The 24144-nt window shown below is 32.1% G+C and overlaps 1 protein-coding gene across 1 annotated transcript in view; it reads right to left on the bottom strand.

Annotated features, from left to right (window-relative positions):
* Nucleotides 1–6612: 6612 nt before the first annotated feature.
* LOC118197207 (alkaline phosphatase-like) overlaps nt 6613–24144 on the bottom strand; it is a 266814-nt gene continuing 249282 nt past the window's right edge. Inside the window, exon 9 of the mRNA XM_035368712.2 lies at nt 6613–22265. Coding sequence (XP_035224603.1) covers nt 21946–22265 — 320 coding nt within the window. The 3' untranslated portion in view covers nt 6613–21945. The remainder of the gene's footprint in view (nt 22266–24144) is intronic.

The raw sequence follows: 24144 nt of genomic DNA, 5'->3' as shown, positions 1-24144 counted from the left end.
TAATGAAACTTTATACAGCAACCATGATACAAATCCACCAAATAGTCCTGGAATTTCTTAAACTTAGAAACGGAGATCAGAAGTTCCAAATAAAGTATAATAATTAAAAGTGGAAAGAAAAGTGCTCGTACTTGACATTAGTTAAATTGGGAAACTAATGTTAAGAAACAGACGGAAGTGAAACCTAATACTATAAGCAATTTACTTCTATTATTCTTCTCCGAATGACTATATTTTCTGCTTTGAACGAAATAATTCGCGGTATAATAATGTTTTTGAAAGGTTTTTCCCCAAATTTTTATCATGTCGCGGGAGGCAAATAATATATAAAACAGAAAAAGTTTACGACACCGTGGTGTTGGTTTCTGGGAATTACCCCGGTACTTAAAAACAAACTCTGGTACAGGTACTGTTTTCAGTAATGACAACAGAGATTCTATAAACTCATACAACAAAATTAAATTAAAGTTCCGAATTTTTAAGTCTTAAACAAATCTCAAAGCTGCTCATCTCTTTTAAATCTTTACTAACTGAAGAGAGTCAAGTATGCAAACTTCCAATGCTTCACGAACATAAAATTGGTAATCAATGCAAATATTGTATATCTAATGTTTCAAAAGAAAGTTCGACATTTTGTTTCATGGTGTGGTAAACAATTTTCATAATCCAATTCGAAAATGATACATTGCGAGTATTATACATGCCAACTTGCTAAGTTTATTTAATTCTCAGAAAGGAACCAAAATCATTTGAAAAGATGACATGTGGGTCGTCAAACGGAGAATTGCATGCGCTAATGATTTCTGTGCAGTAGTTTCAAAGGAAGCCGAAGCAATGGTGGCTTTACTAACAAACCATAACTCTACAGACGTTTTTCTCACTGTAGGTCTCTCCTTGCGGATTAGTTGTGCTGTGGATCACATCCAATTTCCTAATTTAGCCCACATGATGTACCTACATGATCCCTAACAGTAATATAAATGATAGGTATGTTATCTAGGCCTCTGGGGAATCTGGGACCGTCCATAATTAACAGTCACTGGATATCGACCAAGGTGAGCAAAAATTACGTCATACAATGGTAGGCTACGAGTTTTCCGCAATCGGTTTTTCAGACGTACTGGTACGGGTTTCATTTTCTTATGTGAGGCGTAATACGACCTACAATACTTACAATAACAAAAACCGCAATTTATGAGCGAAAGCGTGACGTTTAAATCTGACTTTCTATACTGTTTCGAATTGTCACTGCTCTTGCCTGTAATGCACGTATGCCATGAAGTGCTGATTATTGCATAATGAAACATGTTATATATTTCGTGAAAATTTCAAGTTACGAGCTTCCTTGACAATAAGACAACTTTTAAAGCAGAATTTGAAAAATTTTTGAAGATTTTTATATTTAAATATGTTTTTCTTTTAGGATTTATTTCAATTCTGAATAAATTTTTAAATTCACAAATTTTTATTTATTTATGTTTTTGCTTTATTGAACATATCAAAATAAAATTCATCTGAATAAAATCTTTTTCCGTAAATGTATGATACTTTACTCAGTACATGTTTTCTTTTGCGGAAAATCATGATTTGGGGATTCTTGCTTGAATTTCAGGACAATCTAACATTGATTATAATGTTTTACTTCTAAAATGTACATCTATAAATATGTTACCTTTATGAAAATTTTACAGTAATATACAATTTTCTACTGTTTTGCAAGAAAAATTTCTAAAGCACAATTTATGGTCATCTCTTACAGAAATGCAAATCTCACATTTTTATTTCATATAATTTACGACTCTATTTATCATCTTTTGTAGACTTTCACTTCAAACTTCTGAAAATGCTCCTTTTAGATCTTGGGAGGGTTCGCGGAAATATTTGGCACCATGTACTTCGGCTGCCTAATACATTTCCTTCATGTTGAATCTGAAGCAAACCTCGTGGTTAATCTGGCTTGTTCGTTTAAGTGATATCTTCTGTTTTTAAGTGTTTGGGCAATAGGGGTACTCGGTGTGAATGTGTATTATCATTCAGCAGCAAAATATCTGGACTCAGAGTCACAGAGTTCCAAGTCCTGATAAACAATTACAGAACCTCCATCACAGATATGCACCTTGGTGGGGATATTTTTGATGATTCTACTCTAAAAGTTAGAACCGCTCTCGTGAGAATCTGTTCTTTCATAAAAATGAGAAAATAAGCTGCACATCTTTCGCTCTCTCCATATAAAAACCGGCTAAAATCTAACTGAAATTATATTTAGACTCACCAGTAAACAGTACACGATCAAATTTGTCTGGCTTCATTGCGCATGATGTTGAGAACATCATAAATAGGATCCTTTGCAAGATGGAGTACGAAACACCCATTGGTTCTCGAAAACTCTTATCTTGTGAAACTTTCGTGCAGCTTTAAATGGTTGCTTCGAATTTCTGAAGTATCCCAAAAGTTCAAACAGCAGTTCAGTTATCGCTTTACGATTACTTCGAGCTGCCTGTTACAAGTAAGTTAGGTTATTTGAATATGACAAAGCTACCAGAGTTATCCGCTTAAGAGGAGGCATGCCTTCGTAGAAGACTTGCTGAAGTAAACTGATTCGAATTCACGTTTCACGTGGGAAAAACCACGAATTCTAATCTTACAGCCAGCCAGGTTGCTTGGATGAAATCCAAACTAGGTCGAGATACCAGCATCCAATGGTTTTAACCACTCGGCCACTGTTGGAGCCTAACCATGACTGAAAACAGTGGCTTGATGCAATTGTTGCATTTGGAAACAATTGCAAGTTTGTTTTAACAAACTTGTTAACAGGTTTGATCGTGTACTGCTTTTGGCAGTTTCTTTAAGAAGTGAGTTTTTCTACTCACTTCTTAAAGAAAATAGGGTAAAAACGTTTGTTACGACACTTTGCGAGATCTTTAGTTCTTGTATGAGCTCCATATGTGTTTGACATCCCTCGAATCTACCAATCAACTTCCAGTCTTACCCTTCATTTAATAAATTTGAGTCATAAATAATATACAGTCATCATTTCGACAAATCTCAATAACTTTAAACAGCAATTCACGCCCGAAATTCTAATATGCTTCGATTACAGAACATGTTATGAGTTTCCTAATTTTCATAATTAATGCTCACAGAGAGGTCCAATTTTGCATTCAACTGCAAATAATAAAGACAGATAATACACGATTGGACGCTGCTTGAAAATTTGAATTTGTGGAAGTATTTTTTCAGATTTTCCTTTAGTTTTGGAAAAATCTGTACAATCATTATTAATGCTTAACGTTTCTAACTGTGTAATTACAGAAAAACACTGCTATATACTTTCCTAGATAGCAGTGTTTTTGTTTGTTTTTTAAAATTTAGTATATCGGTAACATCGTGTGATTTTTCGTTTCTTTCTGTGTATAATATCAACAGACCAAACCAGACCAGAATAGACTCCTCAGACTCCAGAATAGACCAGGTCATTACACCATCTTTATATTTGATTTCTGCTTGGAAATTTAAATTTGTTTGCTTTTTTAAATTGATTGTTGTTTATTTGGTATGACCCTTAAAGTTTATTAATTTTAAATCTTGATTTCATGTTGCACTTAATGGTATTTAAACTAAATTGTTTTGCTAATTTAAACTGTGTTTTAATTATCCTTCTCCTTCTTATAAAATTAACGAATCTTTATTTTCTGGCTCAGCTGGTATTTTCCGACAATTTGTAACTTGGTATAAATTTTATGTAGTAGAAAGGATATGATAATTAGAAACGTTGGAAACTGTGTTCTTTATTTAAAGCTGGAAACTGTGTCTGGAATTCCAGAATTTGTTTGGAGTGTTTCTGTCATTCATTTGGCGGGGTTTTTGCTTCCAGGTGACTTTGTCTGGGTACAAGGTATCGAGAAATCATCTTGTCTAGTAGATATGGGGTCTGGTTGAGAGACTAATGGTTCGCAAGCTTTCACCCTGAAAACGCTTCCACGGAAGAAAGCGAAAACTATGGTTTCCAGCGTGAGTCCCTGGTAAATGGGGGCTGGTGACGAAGCTAGAGAGTGGAATGTTTATTTCCAAAAGGCGTGGAAAGTCGAAGGCTTACTTAACTGGCCTTGTATGGAGAACGGAGAAGGAAGAAGAAAAGATTTCTGCCGACCTCTGGTAGACACCCTTTGTCGACACACCCCATAGAAGCACCAGTATTGTTTATTGACGGTTGGGAACCCTTTTGTGTTTGCTTGTTTAAAAAATGATTATTTCCTTGCTGAAGAAGTGAAATCTTTGCTGGAGTAGATGAGTCAGTCGTTGCCTAGGAACATTTACGAGATATTTTTTTTTAATTTTGGCGGAAGAATGGAGCTGAAAGGAAGCATGCCCAGGACCTGGATGATAGGAGAAATCTCTCTGGTTTAACATGTGGAAGTTTATTAATTATATTTTTTTTGTTATTTTTTCAGAAGTCTGAAACGGAAAGATAGAAAACTCTGAAATGGCCCTTCTATGTAATTTGAAAAACTGAAGAATGTTGAAATCATTAATCTCAAACTCGGTGTTAGCCGTTGAATTAAAGAAATGTATAATTAGAATATTAGAAAAATAAAAAAATACTTATGTTTTTAAATAGTCAAAATGTTTTGTCTGCAGAAAACCTTAATAATCCTCCGGTGTTAACCGTACATTCGTAGTTTTTTAAATCAGTAAAATATGAAGTGTCTGAAGATTTGATTCGCTCTATCAACTACAGAATTTAGTAATACGTATAACTCTTGATTACCGGATTCTGTTAGTTTGGAAATTTTTGTTTTTGATATAAAATAATTCTTTCTACATTAGTTCCAGACCTGAATGATATGAAGTAATTCAAAGACAGCTGAAATTATGCGCTGAAAGTAAATTTTGTCTTGTAATTCAGGTGGTCACCCGTCTAGTTAATGATAAGTACGTTGCAAATTTATTTTGTTTTCTTTTCTCCTTGTACACCTGATGCTACCTTTGTATCTTCAAAAGTCCTTCAGAAGTCCTAAATAAACAAAGCTTTTCATTTAACTAAACAAGCCTGTTTATTTAATAATTTGGTTTACACAAACAATTTATTTCCACTGGACTTTTTGCTGGCTTATAACTTTTCATTTACACAACGCAGCATTGTTCCTTATACTAAGTGTAATCCCCGCAAGCTGTAAAGAATAAAACTTTAACTTAACCTTTGCATTTTGAGCTGTATCGTGAATCTGAAATAAGCGTTAAGGAGAGGCGATAAATAGCAAAATGTGTAACTGTGGTAACCTAGCTGTGGTAACCTAAATATTAGTAGTTAGGTAATACATAGACACCATTTTTTGCTTCACTAGAATATTATAAGACTGAGCAAAAAGGCAATGAGCTTGATAAGTACACTGATCGATGCAGGATTGGGAGAACTTAGGAGGTATTTTTGTTGCTTATTATTATGATACTGAGATGGACAATGAAATATTTAAATTGGAAAGTTGTAACTCTATTTTCCAATCAAACTTCGTTCAATTTTTAAAGCACTACAATGGGTACAAAAAAAAAACCTATAATAAGAAAATTACTTCATATTTCTGATTGTCTCCCTGTTTTACAAGCTCTCTTCAACCAGGACCAGCCAATTATTTTCATTTAAATAAGCAAAAAACTGTATATAAGCCTTCTTTAGTAACATGTAATTAGACTTAACTGGATTAGAGTGGATGTTGGGGAGTTGGGCAATGAGAGGGCATGTCCTTGTTAAAGAAGTGGCTTTAGAGCCTAATACTTTAAAAGCAGAAGCAGAACCAGCAGGTTCTAGGAGAGACGCTAAATTATGGTACATAATTTGTACATGAATTGCGATAGGCTATGGTAAGACAACAAACAAAATGTGTTTTGTATAATTTTAAAATCAACACAAATACAAAACACCTATCTCAAACATAGATGTTAATTAAATTATTAGTGGCCATGGAAGATTTTTCCCTATAATTTTAACATGTTTAGACTTCAAGCTAATGATAAATACAAATTATGCAATGTGACTTGAGATGCTCGTCATTTTGTGTTATCACTAGAGATATAGAAGGAGAAGACAAGGACTTTAAATCATTAAATCAACATAGTGTAGCAGTAAAAAAGATTGCAGAGAAAGTTTTGGCAAGGATAAGTCAAAACAAGAAGAAAAGAAGGCGTATTACATTAGTTTATATGTAGGTGCGTGTTTCTGTTATTGTTTTGAGTGCCTCTCTTTTCTTTCAATTTTATTTCTAACACTCATTTTTGGTCGATTATTTTTATTTCCTGCTTTTTTGCTGCTGTCCTTCGTGATGTATAAAAACCAGAGGTTAGTATGTAATACTTTCTGGTTTTCTCATTTGCTGTATCACAGACAATGAAAAGGTCACAGGACGCCAGTCTGCCAGGGGTCAGGTTGCGTCCCCACACTACACCATTTGTTATTCTAAATTTATTTTGCAGCTTACGAGTTTATGTCAGTGTATCGAAACTTTCTGGCCACACACTATGAAGCTGTTTGGCTATTTATTAATATACTGAACTTTAATTTTCATCCTCTTAAAAGAAAAAAGAGATAATAATAATAATAATACGATAATTGAAGACTTCAATCACAATAAACACTTTTATTCAGGCCACTGAACAATGTAATTGATATATATAATAACAAAATATTTCTTCAATAAAACATTCGTCCCTTTTCATTAGACCATATAACATGAATATTCATCCATATCCTGTATTAGGATCTATCATATTTAGCTCCAAACCTTTTACAAAATACTTCTGACAACAGTACAAATGTTATCAAACACGTTTACCTTCAAGCAGCGATTCCATCTTATTTTTTCACCTTTTATGAAGACTATGAATAAAAGTAAAAACTTACAATTATTTAACATCATATAACTATAAAATATATGAATACTTTATGCTTAATTATAACAGTATTTAATGATCGAGTCCAATTTATTACAAGTCTAAATTTATAAAGCATAACGTATTCGTAAAATAAGCGCTTTTAGTACTTTTGGTACTGTCACTTATCTTAAACCTATAAATCTGCTTATATTTATAAAGCCTTTGATCTTACAGAGCTATTAAAATGTTGAAATTAAACATGATTACAGTTTATTGCTACTGTAATTGCGTTATAAAAATATATAAAAAAATAATAGCTTAGCTTCCTTGAATTAAGAATTTGTCTTACTGATGGATCAAATATCCCTTAGGACAGGTTAATTAATCAATAGCTATTTTGTTCACTTTTTCTTTTAGCATTTGGAAAATGCTTTCATTGAGTATTTATAATTTGCATTTAATCTTTATTGAATATATGTTTTCATTTTAATTAGGTTAAATAATGTGCAGGTGTTTTTCAGTTCCTATTCCGCAAATATCGAAATAGCGTAGCAGATAACACAAGATAGTTTAAAACTTTGATTTCTTACTAGCTTTATGTTGTACTCATAGTACAAATTAAACGAAATCAAGAAACAAACCTATATTGTGGCTAGCTAAATGAAACTATACATGAATGGTAACACGTTTCATTGGAAATTGAAGCTCATGGTATACATTTGTATCTTTGGTTAATTACAAAATTTAAATTTTAATTTGTGCATGCCAAAGTCCTTTTTTCAATTTAAGTACTAAATATTTTTATTCACCTGACGCAATGTAATTATAAAAAAGTATTGTAACGAAATCAAATATTTCTTCTTTCATTGACATATGTTTATAAATTAGTACTACAAATTAATAATTTAGAATAATTTTCATTAGAAATGGATTACGATAAATCAGATCTTCTGCTTCCTCAAAATTAAATGCAATATCTTGAAAGAAGCTTGACTCAGATTTGTCTTCATAATGACACTTTAGCTGTCTGAGCACCTTTCCTTAAATAATAATCCCTTTCTAAATTTAATTAAAGTAACGACACTTTTCCGCTTCGGATTGAAATCATACTCTCGTCGAATTAATTGCAGATATTGACCAAGTTATATTAATGGAATATCATGCGCAATATTATCTACTTAACAAAATGCTTTGAAAGATATCAGGAGCTGCCAGTTGTTGTGCTGCAATAAACATCTGGGTCAAAGAGTTTACTAAGATATGATAAGTTATATCCAGTTATTTCACTTTGAAACGTATAAAATTTTATAATAAATATCTTCAACTATACGCTTTACAGTTTATTATATTTTAAGTTACGGATATGAAAAATGACTACATCAAAGCCTGATGTTCTGATGTTGGAATATACAATTTAATGTGTCAGTAGATTCCATTCCAATAATTATCGAGCATAATATTTAGCTAGTAGTTAAAATCTTAGAATTAATCGTACTATATTACAGTGAAATATAACATATCTACCAGATTTCTGATAATCGCGTTTAACTTGCACAAAATTCAAAAGTGTAACAGAAAACAAATTTTTCATTTTATTAAGTAATATTTTAAACTGAATAAGTTATTGAACTGAGCACAACTTGATTAATTTCGCATGAAATATAAGGTGGAGGCATGCAATTGGATATACAATCCACCAAGAAATTATTCGATAACAATATCTCTAAAGTTTCTACAAAATTTATCTGACGATTACCTTACATAATTACTTTTCATTACTCTCAGGGCCATATGTAATTAATTTAGCATATATCCTTAAATCACTTTACAATTTATCAGTATCAGGTTTCAGAGAAAGACAGCCAGAATTAACTTTTAAGTGCTTTAAATTTTAGTCATTTGGCGAATTGGTGAAAATTTGATCATTTCGTTATTTTTAAAATTTAGCAACATTCATATATATGAATATACATTTCTATAAGATATATTTCATTTCTCTTCCTTTCGCTTAACTATTTCAATCTTTAAACATTTACTGATTGGTTTCTGGAATCGAATTCCTAGAAATTTCTTCATTCTCATCGGTTTGAAATACTCTCAGATTTTTGGTTTACCAGTGTCAGATAGTTAAGTTACAGATGCATAACACATGCAACATGAGCAGAACGTGGAATTAATTTACGCACTTTTTCCTTATGGTGACTTTGTAATGATTGGAGCTGTGCATCTGGTACCTTTTTCTAATCTTACTCAACGGCATTTCAGGAATTAAAATTAATATTTATATTTAATAATGAAATTACCACACAGAAGCCGTTGTCAAGTGGAAATTGAATTATTTTGGAGAACCCAATCTTGGTATATTATGTATCATATCGGCTGTTGAAATTTTGGTCAGAATTTACCGAGTAGAATTTAAACTTAGATAGGAATTATATTTTATTTGTAAAATGTTGAAATTTTGCAGCTAAAATTATATAATATTAGAATATAATTTAAAGATAATTACAAGGATGTCTAAAAATGGAAGATATTATATCAAATATATTAACATTGTATAGCTATAAAAACTAATGAATCTAATTTTATGTTTAAGAAATTAGTATTTTTAATGGATTACGTATATTTATGAATAGAGATGGTATATTTGAAAAGATTTGAAAGATTTATCAAAATAGTTATATGCCATATACTTTCTGTGATTCTATATAATCATATATTTTCTGTATATATGCTGTGTTAAGAAAACCAAGTTCATTTCCTCTAGACAGTTCTATTAAAATTCAATATAACCTCAGTGTTGGTTTGTTTAAAAAAGTCGTTAAACATGCTGCGTAATTGCCAAGGATTCTTTTATTCCCATAAAGCCATTTTAATTTATTGTGACATACCATGATTATTTTTAAGCTAATTATACTTTGCAAAGAGAATAGATTTTAATGTTATAAAAAATTTACTAAATAGTTTTGCATTTTTTTATGGTGTCGGTGTTGTTGTTTGCCTAAATTAATTTAGCCTAAAAGGGCTATTAATTTCGTTTTGCGATTTTGCGTTGATTCACTATAAATGGCTAATCACTATTTAAATTGTTGCCACCAAATATTAGAGCCCTGTATTATATTTAAAGAAATTAAATAATGAAGAATCTGCATAAATGTATGTATGTTTCTCGCATTGTGATAAAAAAACTTTGTCATCAAATTTTGAATAACGTACGACTGCAACGAATATGGGCATTTGGAAGCCTAAATGTGGAATTTAGAATTTGTTTTGTTATCTATTTCATATTTTGTAAAGCATTTATGAGTTTTTAATTAAGAAACTAAACGATTTGAAAGCGAACAATGGCAACACTGTGCCGAAAAAAAACATTTTTATGTCCAGCGCGAGAGACCGTGTATGGGAAATTCTAAAGATATGCTCATTTTAAATTATTTTGCGATATAGGTGTTGAATTAAGTTTTATTGTTTAAGTTCGAAGAACATGATATCTAATAAATTAAAGGTATCACACAATACGTGAGGCCCTTGCTCTTCGGGCGTAATATTAATATCTGAAAGTTTTCAAAATTTTGGACAATTATTTTGTACGTGATGAATGTAAATTAAGGAAAAACCATTACGAGATATTAATTTAAGACAACATTAGAATGAATTGTGAAAAAACTCAAGAATCGCTGCTTTAAAGTAGTAGACTGGGAAAATATTATACACTCAACAACAATGAAACAAAATATCATGTATACTTATCTTAAGCATACAATATAATACAAGAGAATTTCATAGGTTTCTTATTTCCTTCACACATTCAATAAATGAAGTAGCATTTGCTGTTTCTTTAATCATCCAGTCTTTCAGTCAAACTAATACTGTGATTATGAGTGTAAAACGTAGCTTATATTAATTATGCAAAAGAAGAAAGTTCTTTGGTCAAGATTCTACAGCGAAAACGTATTTTAGCTACATGTATCACTGCAGCATAGCATTCGAGTATAGCAAACAAAACTAGTCACTGGGAATAAAGAAACCAAACTTTCCTGATTTTAAGCTATGTGAAAAAAATTTGATTCTTTACGCACAGAAAATTATGTCAGTCTATATTTACATATTTGATTTATGCCTTCAGTTAAATTATTCAACTGATTCTGAATGCCAAAAAAAAAAAAAAAAAAAAAAGATTTATGTAAGTTCTAAAAGACATATCTTAAAATAAATTAAATTTTCTGGATGGCATTGCATTATGAAATTTTCATAGCCAGCAAGAAAAGCTATCAGATATCTGGTCAATAACCACCGCGAAGTTTTTAGGAATAATCAAGCATATGAACAAAACATCAGGTCCAAAATGTGACACTTCATAATTCACAAATTCTAGAATAGGGTGTATGAAGTGGCGTAAGAACCATGATATTTACAGCTAGGACTGATAAACAAAATAACTGTGAGGTATGAGTTCATAAACAAATGTCATAATAATGCACGCCTTCTGGAATTTCATATGCATGTGTTGGCGGATGTACCACACTATATTCTATTACACCTCTTCTGTCAAAACCCTTGACAATTTTTAACACACTTTGTTTTTTAGTCCAAAGGGGCAATTTGCCCTGAAGGACTATTATTTTCGTTTTGGCACTTTGCATTGAAAACTTTAAAAGGCTGTATAACCTTACAAATATTTGCCACCAAATATTATCGCATTGTATCATATTTAAAGAAATTAAATAAGGAAGAATCTGCATAAATGTATGTAGGTTTCTCGCATTGTAATATAACAAAGGTACCTAGAGCCATTTAATTTTGAATGACGGAATCCTCCTGCGAATATAGGCATCTAGAAGCCCAAATTTAAAATTTGGAATTTGTTTTAGTATCGATTTCCTATTTTCTAAAACTTCGAATTTTTGATTAACAAATTCAAGGATTTCAAAGCGAGCAATGGCAACGTTGCTCGTTGCCATTGCTCGCTTTGAAACAGAAAAAAAACATTTTTATCTCCAGCGCCTGAGACTGTGCATCGGGAATTGTAAAGATATGTTCAATTTAAAATTATTTTGCGATATTGCTCTTTTAAGTGCGAAGAACGTGATATTTAATAAATAAAGGTAACACAAAATGTTAAAAAAAAGCCCTTTTGGAATTAATTTTTAAATCCTTTCAGGTTTTCTTTGTTTTTTTTTTAATCTTATAATTTCGGACAATTATTGCTAAGGATGTTTATATTCCAAAAGAGTAAACAATTCCTGTAAAATCCTGTCAATTTAGATTGGAAGTACTTGCCAGTGCACCTTGGATCGTCTATAGATTACTATCACTAATATATGTATCACAACGTGAGAATTGCTAACCATTTGGCCAATAGTACAGTGAACCTATTACTTCAAAAACGCTCTTCGTTAGAAGTTGAAAGCTTTTGTGCGGAACATCACAACTCTCAAGGAATAGTCGTTGCTCTTCATATGCCATCTCTCAGGAATATGCCTTATCACATTGTGGAGTTCCGATACAGCAGATACTGCACCCGCACTAGCCATTTTATAAGCTCATTTGAAAGATTAACGGACTTAGCGAAGTGCCTTATACTGCATCTATAAAATTTTTGTTTACGCGTTTAATAATCTCTGAGAATTTCGAGGCGATTCTCGCCTAAAAGTCCGATAGCTTTCCTAGAAGAAAAGAAAATAGCATAAAGGTGCCTGGAAAATGTTGAAGATCACATAATTTTAGAGATGGATTATAATGCATGAAAAGCGAAGAAAATGAGAAACATATAAATTAATTGCTTATTTATGCAAAATAATTTTGAACTATTTCTAAAAAAGTTAAAAATACAAACATTTTAAGTTTGCACTGTAATCTATTGAATAATATCGCAAGATTTCTTTTCGAAAGCTAATCAGGGTATTTCAACGATGTAAATTAAAAAAAACTGATTCGGAAGATCTGTCTTTGTCAGTTCATTGATATTTTCCAATATTCCTTGCCATACAAAGGTCTGGCAAGGAATGAATATTTTTCCTTAGCATCAGAAAAGAATTTTGGAATTTTTCTTTTTATAAAATGTAACTGTTTAGAAAACAATAAGTATCAAATAAAAAAGCATTTAAAAAAATGCAACATTGTTCTCTCCCTAGGGGAAAAGTATAAATAAATCCATTCCTGTAAAATGATAAAAAAGAACATACATCTGGGAAATGCAAAGAAATAGTACTTGTAACGAAACGTTTAATTTAATTGGCCATTGAACTTTAAAAACATTTCCACGATTTATGCAAGCATTAAAACAGGTGTCGCCAAAGTGGTCTATATAGACCCATAAGAGTCTATTTAACAACAGTAGGGGTCTATCTGACCCAAGGGGTCGAATGGGGATCTATTGGGACTCGAAGGAAAAACAGTTCTTAATACGCAAATCACACATATATAACTGCGTACGTAAAAATAAAAAATACATTAATAAATAATGTGGAGCTTCGTGGGGATTTACGCTTAAAATTGACTAATTTCGAACCCAATATAGCGAACCTTGCCAAGAAACACCAGGCACACTCATCTCATTAAGAAGTAAAAAATCTGTAGCTACTTTACTTACTGTTTCTGATTTATTAAATATTTAGACTAATATATAGTTTTATTATAATTACCTGAAAATTACCTTTGTGGGGGTCTATGGAGATTTCGAAAAATTATATAGGGGGCGATGATAAAAAAAGTTTGGCGACCCCTGCATTAAAAGTTGCAACTGAAGAAATTCTACCGATTGTGAAAAGTTAAAGAATAAAGTTATAAAGATACATTCGGAGAGCATCTGTTGGCTGTACTTTGCTTTGTTGCATCTAAAGATTGGACTTTTCGACAGGATAATGCAATATATATGCCTCTCGGTCCACAGATATTGCAGAAGTGATCTTTCCATAATCCGGACCATAATCCATTAGAAAACACAAATCAGTTGTTTTGAAGATAATCACTTAGCCGAGATTGTAACGAATTAAAAGTGAATTCATCGATTCGATCTAGAAAGCTTGAAGAGTAAATCTCAGATTTTAACTTTTATCACTGAAGACAAATTAATTCATTACAGACTACAAAACAGATTCATTTAAAAGACATTATAATTCAGTAAAGCAGTTGAAGCTGATATTTATTTTCAGAACACGAACTTCTAAAATGTATTTATGATAGCTTGGCTTTTGATTGTAATTTATATAGCTTTCTAATTATGCATTTTACGTTAATTTTATTTCAAATAAAAATGAATTTGATTTCCCGACAAGTGCCTGTTGTTTAATTAATTATGTGACCTTTAACGTCTTCCAGAGTCTTACTACAGTATGCATTATTCAATTATAAGAAAAAAGTTCACACGTGAATATATCATTTAGAGAAATATTCATCACATGAGTTCGATTTAATCTTGACATAATGTCTGTAGAAGCTCTTTGTGTGTTGGGAAATATTTGTAACATGTGAAAGTTTTACATTAATTCTTTTTGCATGTATATATTTTTGATGATATAGCTATGTATATAAATGCAATATGACGTAAACCCTATTGAAAATTATAATAAATTTTCAGGCTTAGATCAACATTAGTTTAAAAAAATTCTTGAGCATTTTAATAGAACAGACAAAGGTCACTTTTTAAAAGAAGAAAAGTATTCTTTGTCAGATAGGAAGTGAAAGTTTACTTAAATTAAGCGATCGATATTTTTTGGCTTCTCAAGAAATAGTGGCCTGAGTCATGTTCCCAAAGAATGCTTTATTTTTTTATAAGACTAATGTAAAGATGGGATTTCATCTAAGTTTAAACTTCCAATTGATATATTTGCTCGAATTCGATTCCTTAACAGAATGCAGTATTTCCTTAAAAATGCTAAAATATTTTGCAATCCATAAGAATATCTTCATGAAAGAGGAAATACGTTAAATAATGTGTATATTGATTCACATCTTTTAGTTGTTGCACGATAATTAATTTTTCTAGACAGCTTTAAAAATAGTTATAACATGCCTTATTGTGAAATTCAGGTGTTTTTAATTTTGAATATACTACAAAATTTCAATTGTAAAAAAAAAAAAAAAAAAAATCTAGTGAATAGTGTCAAGTGATTTCTGTTGATTAATGTAGCCTTTAAAATGAAATGTGAAACATATCTCTTTTTCTAATACAGATACATTTAAGAAATGTGATAAAAGATATTCTTGAACTCAAGAGAGAAATGGGTTTTGCTAATATTTTATAACATATTCGAAATACCTTATATAAGTATGGGAAGACGTTAGGTATTTTTTGAAAGCAGGCAAAATGAAAAATATGCAACGCCTTCGCCGGGAATCGAACCGCGGACCTCTCAGTTACGCGCTGAGCGTGCAGACCACTACACCACGAAGGCTTGCTAAGAAGGCGGGAGAAATACTTTATAAGGAATATAAATGCAAAATACCACTTTGACCGTAAAGGTAATTTTAAAAAACGTTATCCTGATTTATTTTCTAAAATATTTATTTTTCCTGTTTCATACATAGTTTATTTTGTAATGTAAAGGGAAAATTACATAAGTAGTTTAGTTAAAAAGTTTTTGTTGTTGCAAACATCGCCATACAAACGACGAAGTGAGCTGTTACCTATAATAATACTGGATTATCTACAACGAAAAGTAAATTCCTTTTTGCAACGTGCAAAGGAGTATAGGTCGACGTAATGAGTTGAAAAACAAATTTATATGCAACAAAGACTGGTAAAGAAACATTAGCACTTTATTTACGCATGCATCTTAATATCCATAGCAAAGACGGTGTTTTAAATATCCTGTTACGTGTGATTTAGTCTAAAATTGAAACATATGTTTCAGACATATTTCATACCCGATTTGTTTCAAACACAAATGAGTTTTATATAATAATTCTAGCACGGAAAACAAATTCTTTACATATCAAATTAATGTACTGCATCCTTTATATATAAGAATGCTTACTTGCAAATTTACTTTGATTGAAGTAAAATGAGCTATATTTGCTAAGTTTGTAGCTGTTAAATTATGTTAGGATGCAAATAATTTTTTATCATCCATAGGTAATAAAAACATCATAGCAAAAAAAAAAAAAAAAGATTTGAAGCCTAGATTTCTAAATAACTGCCATATAGAAAAAAAATTCAAACATTTCGTCCTAAATCCATTTCCTTCCCATTGATATCGTTAACATACTTATCGCTACTAACGTCCCATGTTCTTTCGAAACAGCTTCATAGAGTGATCACAATCGGATACAGAGAGAAAATACTGAACGATGCTTTGTGAAAAAATCATCTCACAAAGTGTTTTCTATATTTTAATTGGGTTAATAATTATTTGAGAGATCAATTTTAATACGAATAATCTTGAAAGTGACGTGAGATATACAGACGTATGTTTCACAAAAACGGCCTGGGTTAAAATTATGACGTGAAGTGAATGTGTAGAATTCAAGAAGTCTTGCTATGTGGAATTATAATTTGGAAATTATAATTATTAATAGGGAGAGCGATCGTGAGTGAAACTATTCCTGTTCCACACTAAATATACTCGTTATTGAAAGTCAAGTTAGTAAGATAAGCAAATACGTGCTTTTTTCCCTTTTCCACAATGATTCATTATGCTGATTACACAAATGATTCTGATCATTTTGTATACAAAACACGGCAATAATTTCACATCTAATTATTAGAGATATGACAGACGTGTTTAGGATTGGGTTCTATTACTTCTGTTTAATTATTTAGGTATAAATTAATCTCATTAATAAATAGAATGACGCTGATATTTATTGATATTTTTTAATACAATGAGGCAAATTCAAATGAAACAAATGCTAAAACCTAACGTTTAATATTTAAAACCGAAGATATATTTTTCATATATTGATCTAAAGATCTTGAGTAGAAATCTAATAATATACATGACGCCCACACAATTCTTTACCCAGGCTTTACTTTCGCAACCGATGGTCGCACACATATACTTCCGGTTCAAGAAATGTTTTGTATGATGATAATATTGATACTTTCGTATTTTTAAATAAAAAATAATTAATGTTTTATAAAATAAGAAATTTAACTTTTCACACGTTCCTTTATTCCTTATATTTAGGATATATTATATCCCAAATAAGCGATATTTAGGAAACTGAACAACAAACAAGAAAAACACAAAAAATTAGAAACACTAAAAATTAGCTTAGAAACTCTAAAAAAACTAAAACTTAGTTTCGCGTGATTAATTCCGTACAATAAAAATTAATTCCGTTTTTAGAAACACTAAAATTTATTTCCGGCCGATTAAATTTAACGAGATGTATAGTTTAAAAATTCAGGATATTTGGCATCATTTTGAATTTGCATTCAGAGGTCGGTTAATAAAAAAATTAGGATAGTTCTAAGTTGTATTTTTTCTCCTTAAATATCACTCAATGATATTCTTTTGTGATTAATTGTCTTAACAATTTTGTTGCATGTGATATGTCGAAATAATTTTCACACAATCTCTGAAAGCTTATCAAGTAATTGATAAGCTTTCAGAGCCTAAAAATATTCTGTTACATTCTCATCAAGTTTTAATACTTTAGACTCATAATTTGGCCACCGCGAAAATTTTGTTAAAGTAAAAATGTTTTTGATGTTTAAATAATGCAAATAATATTAGGAGTTAGTATGCGCTAACACTGAAGCCTACCAATGTTTTCCAGAGCACGCAATTTATAAGATTCTGTGAATAAGATTTCCTTTTTGAAGCGCAAATTATATTGATCAATATTTCTCATAATGATCCATACGGAAATGTTCGGCGAGTGATTTCTTAACAACAGAAACCTTTTTCTAAGCGATATTTTATTTTTAGTTACATATAAATGCAAACATTTCTTTCTTGGGTTTGTATACGTTAATTGAATATCAATTGAATATTAACCCTGCATTAGGCGCACGGGTGACCTGGGCATGACAATTTAAAAGTTTGTATATTCCGTTTCATCTCCTTAATGTAGACAGAACTCTTCGTACCTTTCAGTGAAATACTTAGAAATCATGCTTCGCGGTCATTCAAGACCATTTCTTTGGCGTGAAAGAAGTAGCATCAAACCACAGTGGTGGAGATCTGACTCGCGACTAAACGCTTAACAAAAATTGAAAGGCATATGCTATCTCATTTTTAATATTTTTTAATTCCTTTTCAGCCTTTATGCTGTTTTATTTTTATAAATATTAAATTTAATTTAAGTAATGGTTAATCAATAAAACACTTTTCTCGTTTTTTAATATTTTTATTTTTATATGAGATGTATTACATAAGTTTATTTAATTTTCTCATGAGAAATATTTCTGCATTCTTTTTTTTTTCAGTCTTACAGAATGTCAGAGAGTGAGGAAGGGAAGGGATTAATTCCACTAAACGGAGGCGGGTGAAAGAAAAACAGAGATCCAGAGCAATACTGGAATTGGTTGTAAGAATATGAAAGTGAGAAGGAATCAGAAAGTGCATCAGACATTGATGAAAGTGATGGAGATGATGATGATTACATCCGCCAAAGTGATCATAATAGAAGGTCAGACGAAGACAAAAGGGAGTAGATGAAGAGGAAATTTTACAAGATAATTGATTCAAACTCCTCTAGGAGATATTATGCAGGTAACGATAATACAACTAAATGGTGTAAAGAAAAAGCTAACTGCAATGTGTGCACGCGATTTTGCAGTATTGTAATTCATTTTCCCGTGCCTATTGTAGAAGCTCGAAATGCAGCAACGAAATCGAAACAACCAATTTATTTATAAATGATGATATTTTAAAACTAATAACTGAATATACTAACATTTATATAGATTTTTCGACGAGAACGTGATGCATCTGCTATTGATATAACGGAGCTTCGAAATTTCTTTGGTTTACTTTCTTTTATTGGAAATCAAAGGTGTTCCAGAAAAAAACTTCATAAATTGTTTGATAATTCTAAAAGCCAAGGCCCTTACAACGTCTGAAAAGTTCTTACCTTAATGTATCTGAAAAGAAATTTAGATTATTAGTTAAATGCATAATATTTGATGATATTCGCAATAGAGATGTCTGTAAAGTTAATGATAAACTAACTGCAAGTGAATATCTCACAGAAGATGACCAACTTTTATCTTTCAAAGGCAGATGTAGCTTTAAACAATACTACATTTCCAATAAAACCTCAAAATATGGGTTGAAAGTATTTTCTTTAGTTGACAGCAAAACATTTTCTACCATAAATACTTATATCTGTATATACCTGCATATATATTTATAGACAATATTTAGACATACGTTGAAAATCAGCCTGATGGTCTTTATGATATCAGAAATTCACCAACAGATATTGCTCTAAGATTAACTGGTCCTGTGAATGGAACTAAACGAAACATCACAAGAGATAATTGATAGAATAGTTTAGATCTTGCGAAGAAGATCTTAATTGAAACATACGTTGGAACCATTTGTTCAGACATAAGGGAAGGTTCAAATCAGTTTTCACTTTGTAAGGATTATGTTAATTTATCTAACAGTTAAATTTTGAGTTAAAGTTTCTTATCGCTTCTTAATTTCAAGCTTACAACTTCCGGCCAGAACGTAGTTTTAGAATCGAGATGGATGCAAATGAGAAGTGTTTAACTCTGAAGTTCTACTGACATCGCGAAGAGAGAACCAGTGATTCTGACTAGCGCGCGTTCGTTTTTTTAGGCTGCTCTCTCTTAAGCTATTATTACGCTCGGCCGTACTTATGTCCTTGACAGCTTGTACTTAGGTCCTTGATTGCTTGTACTTAGGTCCTTGATAGATGATAAGGGACCAACTTGGTTAGAATATTGATAGCTTTGACTATATCTTTTTAGTTAAGATTAGTTAAGTTTAATTTCTTAGTTTCTGAGTTCACACACGAGTAGAGGCTTTATTGTAAAACTCCAAGAAGGAGTTCTGTGAAATTAATATGGAATAATAAAGGGCATTTAACCCTTTCAAAGTTTTATTTTCGGTCTCACGAACTCAAGCAATTATTCGCTTACCAGTTCTTAAGATTCTTTAATTGTAACTTAGAAGTACCCAGATTAGAATCTTACAACCTAATAAACAGCGAGAAGAAAAGTCTTCAATATATAGCTTCCAGTCAGATGTCACGGTAATTCCTCACTGTCTCAAGAAAAATAAACTACCCAAGTACTCTCGATCATGCATTTTTCTGATACAATTGAAACACCTGGTGATGAAAACGCACTAGAGATAATTGTTTTTATAGAATGACGAAAGAGGGCGTTGGTACTTTAGATCAGTTGTGTAAAAATAATGATGTTCCAAGGAATACACGAGGTTGAATTATGGTTCTTTTTTATAAAATTTTAAGCACTAGTGCAATTAGTGCATTAGTGATTTTTAAAAGCAAAAACATGGATAAGAAAGTAAAGAATAGATGTTTTAGAATCAGTATGTTCGGAGCTTACATCACTGCAAGTTGAGCGTAGATCAGCAAACGCTTGCATCTCTCGGAAGTTAAAGAGTCGGGCAAATGTTCTTCGCGAAAAGGGACCTCTAGCACCAGACGCATCGAAATGAATTGGTAATCGTGGTCGAGTCATAAATGTGGAAGGAAAAGAGACACAAGTACCCGAAAATGGTGTTCAAAATGTTATAATTGAGTATGCTGGGACCATTTGAGAGAAATATCTGTACATTGCTATGACACTTGAGTTCCTTATGTGATTTTTTCTTGGTTCATTACTATGTTGTTCCTACTTAATTGTATGTTGCTGTTCTTGTAAGTTTTATAAACAAAAATTTAAATATGGATCCTTTTATTTTAGAGTGTTACTTTATTATTTTTTGATGAAGATATAATTAAATGGTATATGAAAAATTGGGTGATATATGTTTCCCGCGCGACTAAACGCCTAATGAAAATTCACGCGCCTACCCTAGGGTTAATTTGTACACGGCAGATGAACTTCTGTATGAAATACCTCTGTAAATTTTTGTCGTACGGAAGACAAACGCTTCGTCCGCCCCTCTATAACGAATGCAAAGGTATTTTTTAGTGTAGTTATAAGGATTAAAGGAACGCATGAAAACTTAGATTTCGTAATTTTTACAGAATTGATTTTTTTAAAATTTAACAGTGCCAAAACATGATTTTTTGTGTCATTTGAAAAACTTTCGTAATGGAGTGTATGTCCACGACCAACGGTTGAGAAATTAAAGACCAAGTAAAGACATTTGTAGATACAATGTATAGTGTATGCTTTTGAATCTATATAGGAATTCTGTCTCTAAAAAGTAATATAAATTTGTTATTTAAGTTTGTAGATATCACATGCGCATGTGCAGTAAAACAGACATAAGTTATATATAACGGGGGGATAAAACACTTTGCAGTTCCAGTTGAAAATATGAATAAAATATAATATTCTCATTTATAAATGAAATAATTCTCTATATGATAAGTTTACCTAACGACGGTTTTCATTATATGTTTTAAAATTTAATTTCTGCTACATAGGTTTTGACCTGTCTGATTCTAATATATATTTTGTGCTTAATCTTTAGTCTTTTTTTTCATTCGCATAATAAAAAATCTCTCTGAATCTATTAAATATAAAAATCGAGAATATTCTCATTTAATCTATTCTAATTTCTTTTCCAATATAAACTCTAATCCTTTCCTGCGTTAATATTAAGAAGAAAAGGTCAGCCCTCGTACACGGGTCATAAAGGCGGCAGAAAATCGTGCCTTGTGCCATGGTGTAGAGGTGTACTCCAGAATACAGTTACATAGACAGTCACACACAGATTGATTACAGCTCGAAATGAACTGTAATTACAGATTACGAACAAATAGTTCGACTTCGACAACAATGAGCAAACAAGATCGAAAGACGTTGCCATCGATATGAGCTGAGATTGTAACTGATTAATGGCCAGAGAGGAACATCGAATATCACTCCATAATTGATGAACAAATGGTCGAAGTAAATACTCAAATACTCTCCTGCTTCCGGCCTTTTTCAAGGGACATCCAACTGTTTCCTGTTTCTCATCGTCTCACCAGGAGCCCAAAGAGCAGAAGCCACAGCAGGACAATGATGTGTTCACGTATATTTGGTGATGAGTCGACGTGAGCTGAAGGACAATCAATAACATGCCGGTGGAAGTCCTGTCTGCGTCTTCTTTCGCAATCATTCCTGTGATGACCTATGCAGGCAGCATAAGCCATAGCGTGTGGGACATAAGTTTGTTCCAGAACTCCTCTGAAGAGATGGGCCATTGGTCCATGAGCATACACAGGTACGTCTTCCCCTCCATGTGTATCCCATCGGCGTGGAACAGCACTCTGCTGCACGTAATTTTTATCTTCTGAAATAAAGAACAATATTGAATAAGAGATGTCAGTAATTATTGAGAATGTATCTAATACTTTTAACATTTTCTTTTCCTTCATTTGATGAAATTTCTTTTAAACATGATATCTAAGGAATTCGTTTTTGCTGCATTGTGAAAATATATTAATCACTACTATAATGAAAATTACGCATCATTTCACCGAATTTAGTATTTAACTTTATTAACCTAATAATTTAATTATTTCTCCTGCCATAAATAATTATTGAATGTTCAAAATTCATTTCAACAAATAAAAAATAAATTTACTGCGTTGATTAATTTACTTTTATTGAATGATAGTCTTCCGAACTCAGCACGCTTGGTAGATTTATAACAAAAATACTACATATTCAATTGCTTAAGGTACTCGCATTATTTAAATGAAAGAACAAATATCAAAATTGGCGGCGAGAAGCCTATTTTTACACATTTCAGTTCTGAAAGATTAATTACGTAGGAATTTTTATATTTTCATTCAAAAAGACAATGAATACTATTTAATAAGTATTTCCTTTAATATGGTTTCAATAAAAGAAACTTTTAAACTAGTATTTATTTAGGAACTTCGAAAAGTCAACATATGGGATCCCCTCCTAGACTGAACCGCGTGATTATTTTCTCAAACATTTTACTTCATGGTGTTTTATATATATATATTTACACACACACTGGTGCAAAAACATAAATGTACCCAAAAATTGAGCCACAGCTACAAACTCGGCTGTAGTATAGTGTTCGAGTAGATAAAAAATGATCAAAAACTGGAGCAAATAAAAATGTCTTTGTTTACGAGTATTAATGCAAGGAACGTCAAAATCAGTAGGCAGTAAATCCATCGCTGGCAGCTATACAAGCCGATACTCGGTTGGGCATTCAGTTAAGTTACCAGTGTCCTTCTGCGGTATAGTGTGCCATAACTGGAGCCACTGCTCAGCATGTCTGGACATATTTCTACGCGGTTGAATTATTCTGCCCAACATGTTCCAAACATGTGCGATAAGCGACAGGTCTGGAGATCTCGTAAACCTGTCAAGGAATAGATTATTAGGAAGAACATGGAATTATATTAGGACACGTCGAATACATTATTGGCAAAGTCTAGCTTATGTGTCATGTTGGAAAACAGAGCCTGGGAGACTTGCTAGAATAGACAGCGTACTCATCAACGTACTAGCGAGCCGCCCACCCGGGACAGTGGTTAGCGACGCTGACGGAAGTTATTATATTATTCGAACCCGAAGGGCTCAGGTTTGAATCCCGGAGAAGGCATGGATATTTGTACATGTATAGTGTCTGTGTGGCATGGGGCATTCTAAATACGCGATGAGCCGAAAGTACTCTCAAAAGGTTGGTGGTTGGGGAAGGGGAAGACCTTCGGACCCGTCCCCCGTGGTGCGCTGTGTCAAAATTGGAGGAGGAACTGAAGAAAGTCATAAAGTCACCTGTATCAAGGCCCTTGCCCAACCACCTCAAGGCTCTTGCCAAAGGGAGGCGCAATCTTGAAAATCTTGCACTCCATGATACTACGATGAATTTCGTGGGCTTGTTCTAATGTTACTGTCAGACAGGTGAGATGAATCACAAGAGCAACAACAAGGTACCAGCGAGCCGTATGCAGCTTTCATCAGCATTAATAGGAAAGCGTGATTCGTCATTTAATATCATATTTCTCCACTCGTATACTGTCCAGCTTGAACGACAGCGGCACCATGCAAATCGACACAGCTTATAATGGAGTAGCAATACAAGCGTCTTATTGGGCTCGAGATCTGAACCCAGCGTCAACTAGTCTTCTGCGAATCGTATCCTAGGATTTCCCAGGATTCCCGAGAGTTGGGAAATGCCGTTGAAT

This window comes from Stegodyphus dumicola, chromosome 4 (assembly GCF_044657685.1).
Source record: "Stegodyphus dumicola isolate Sdum_Otavi_A_Nest chromosome 4, ASM4465768v1".
In the NCBI taxonomy this organism is placed as follows: domain Eukaryota; kingdom Metazoa; phylum Arthropoda; class Arachnida; order Araneae; family Eresidae; genus Stegodyphus; species Stegodyphus dumicola.
Note: the sequence above shows the minus strand (reverse complement) of the source record. Positions and strands in the feature narration are given on the sequence as shown.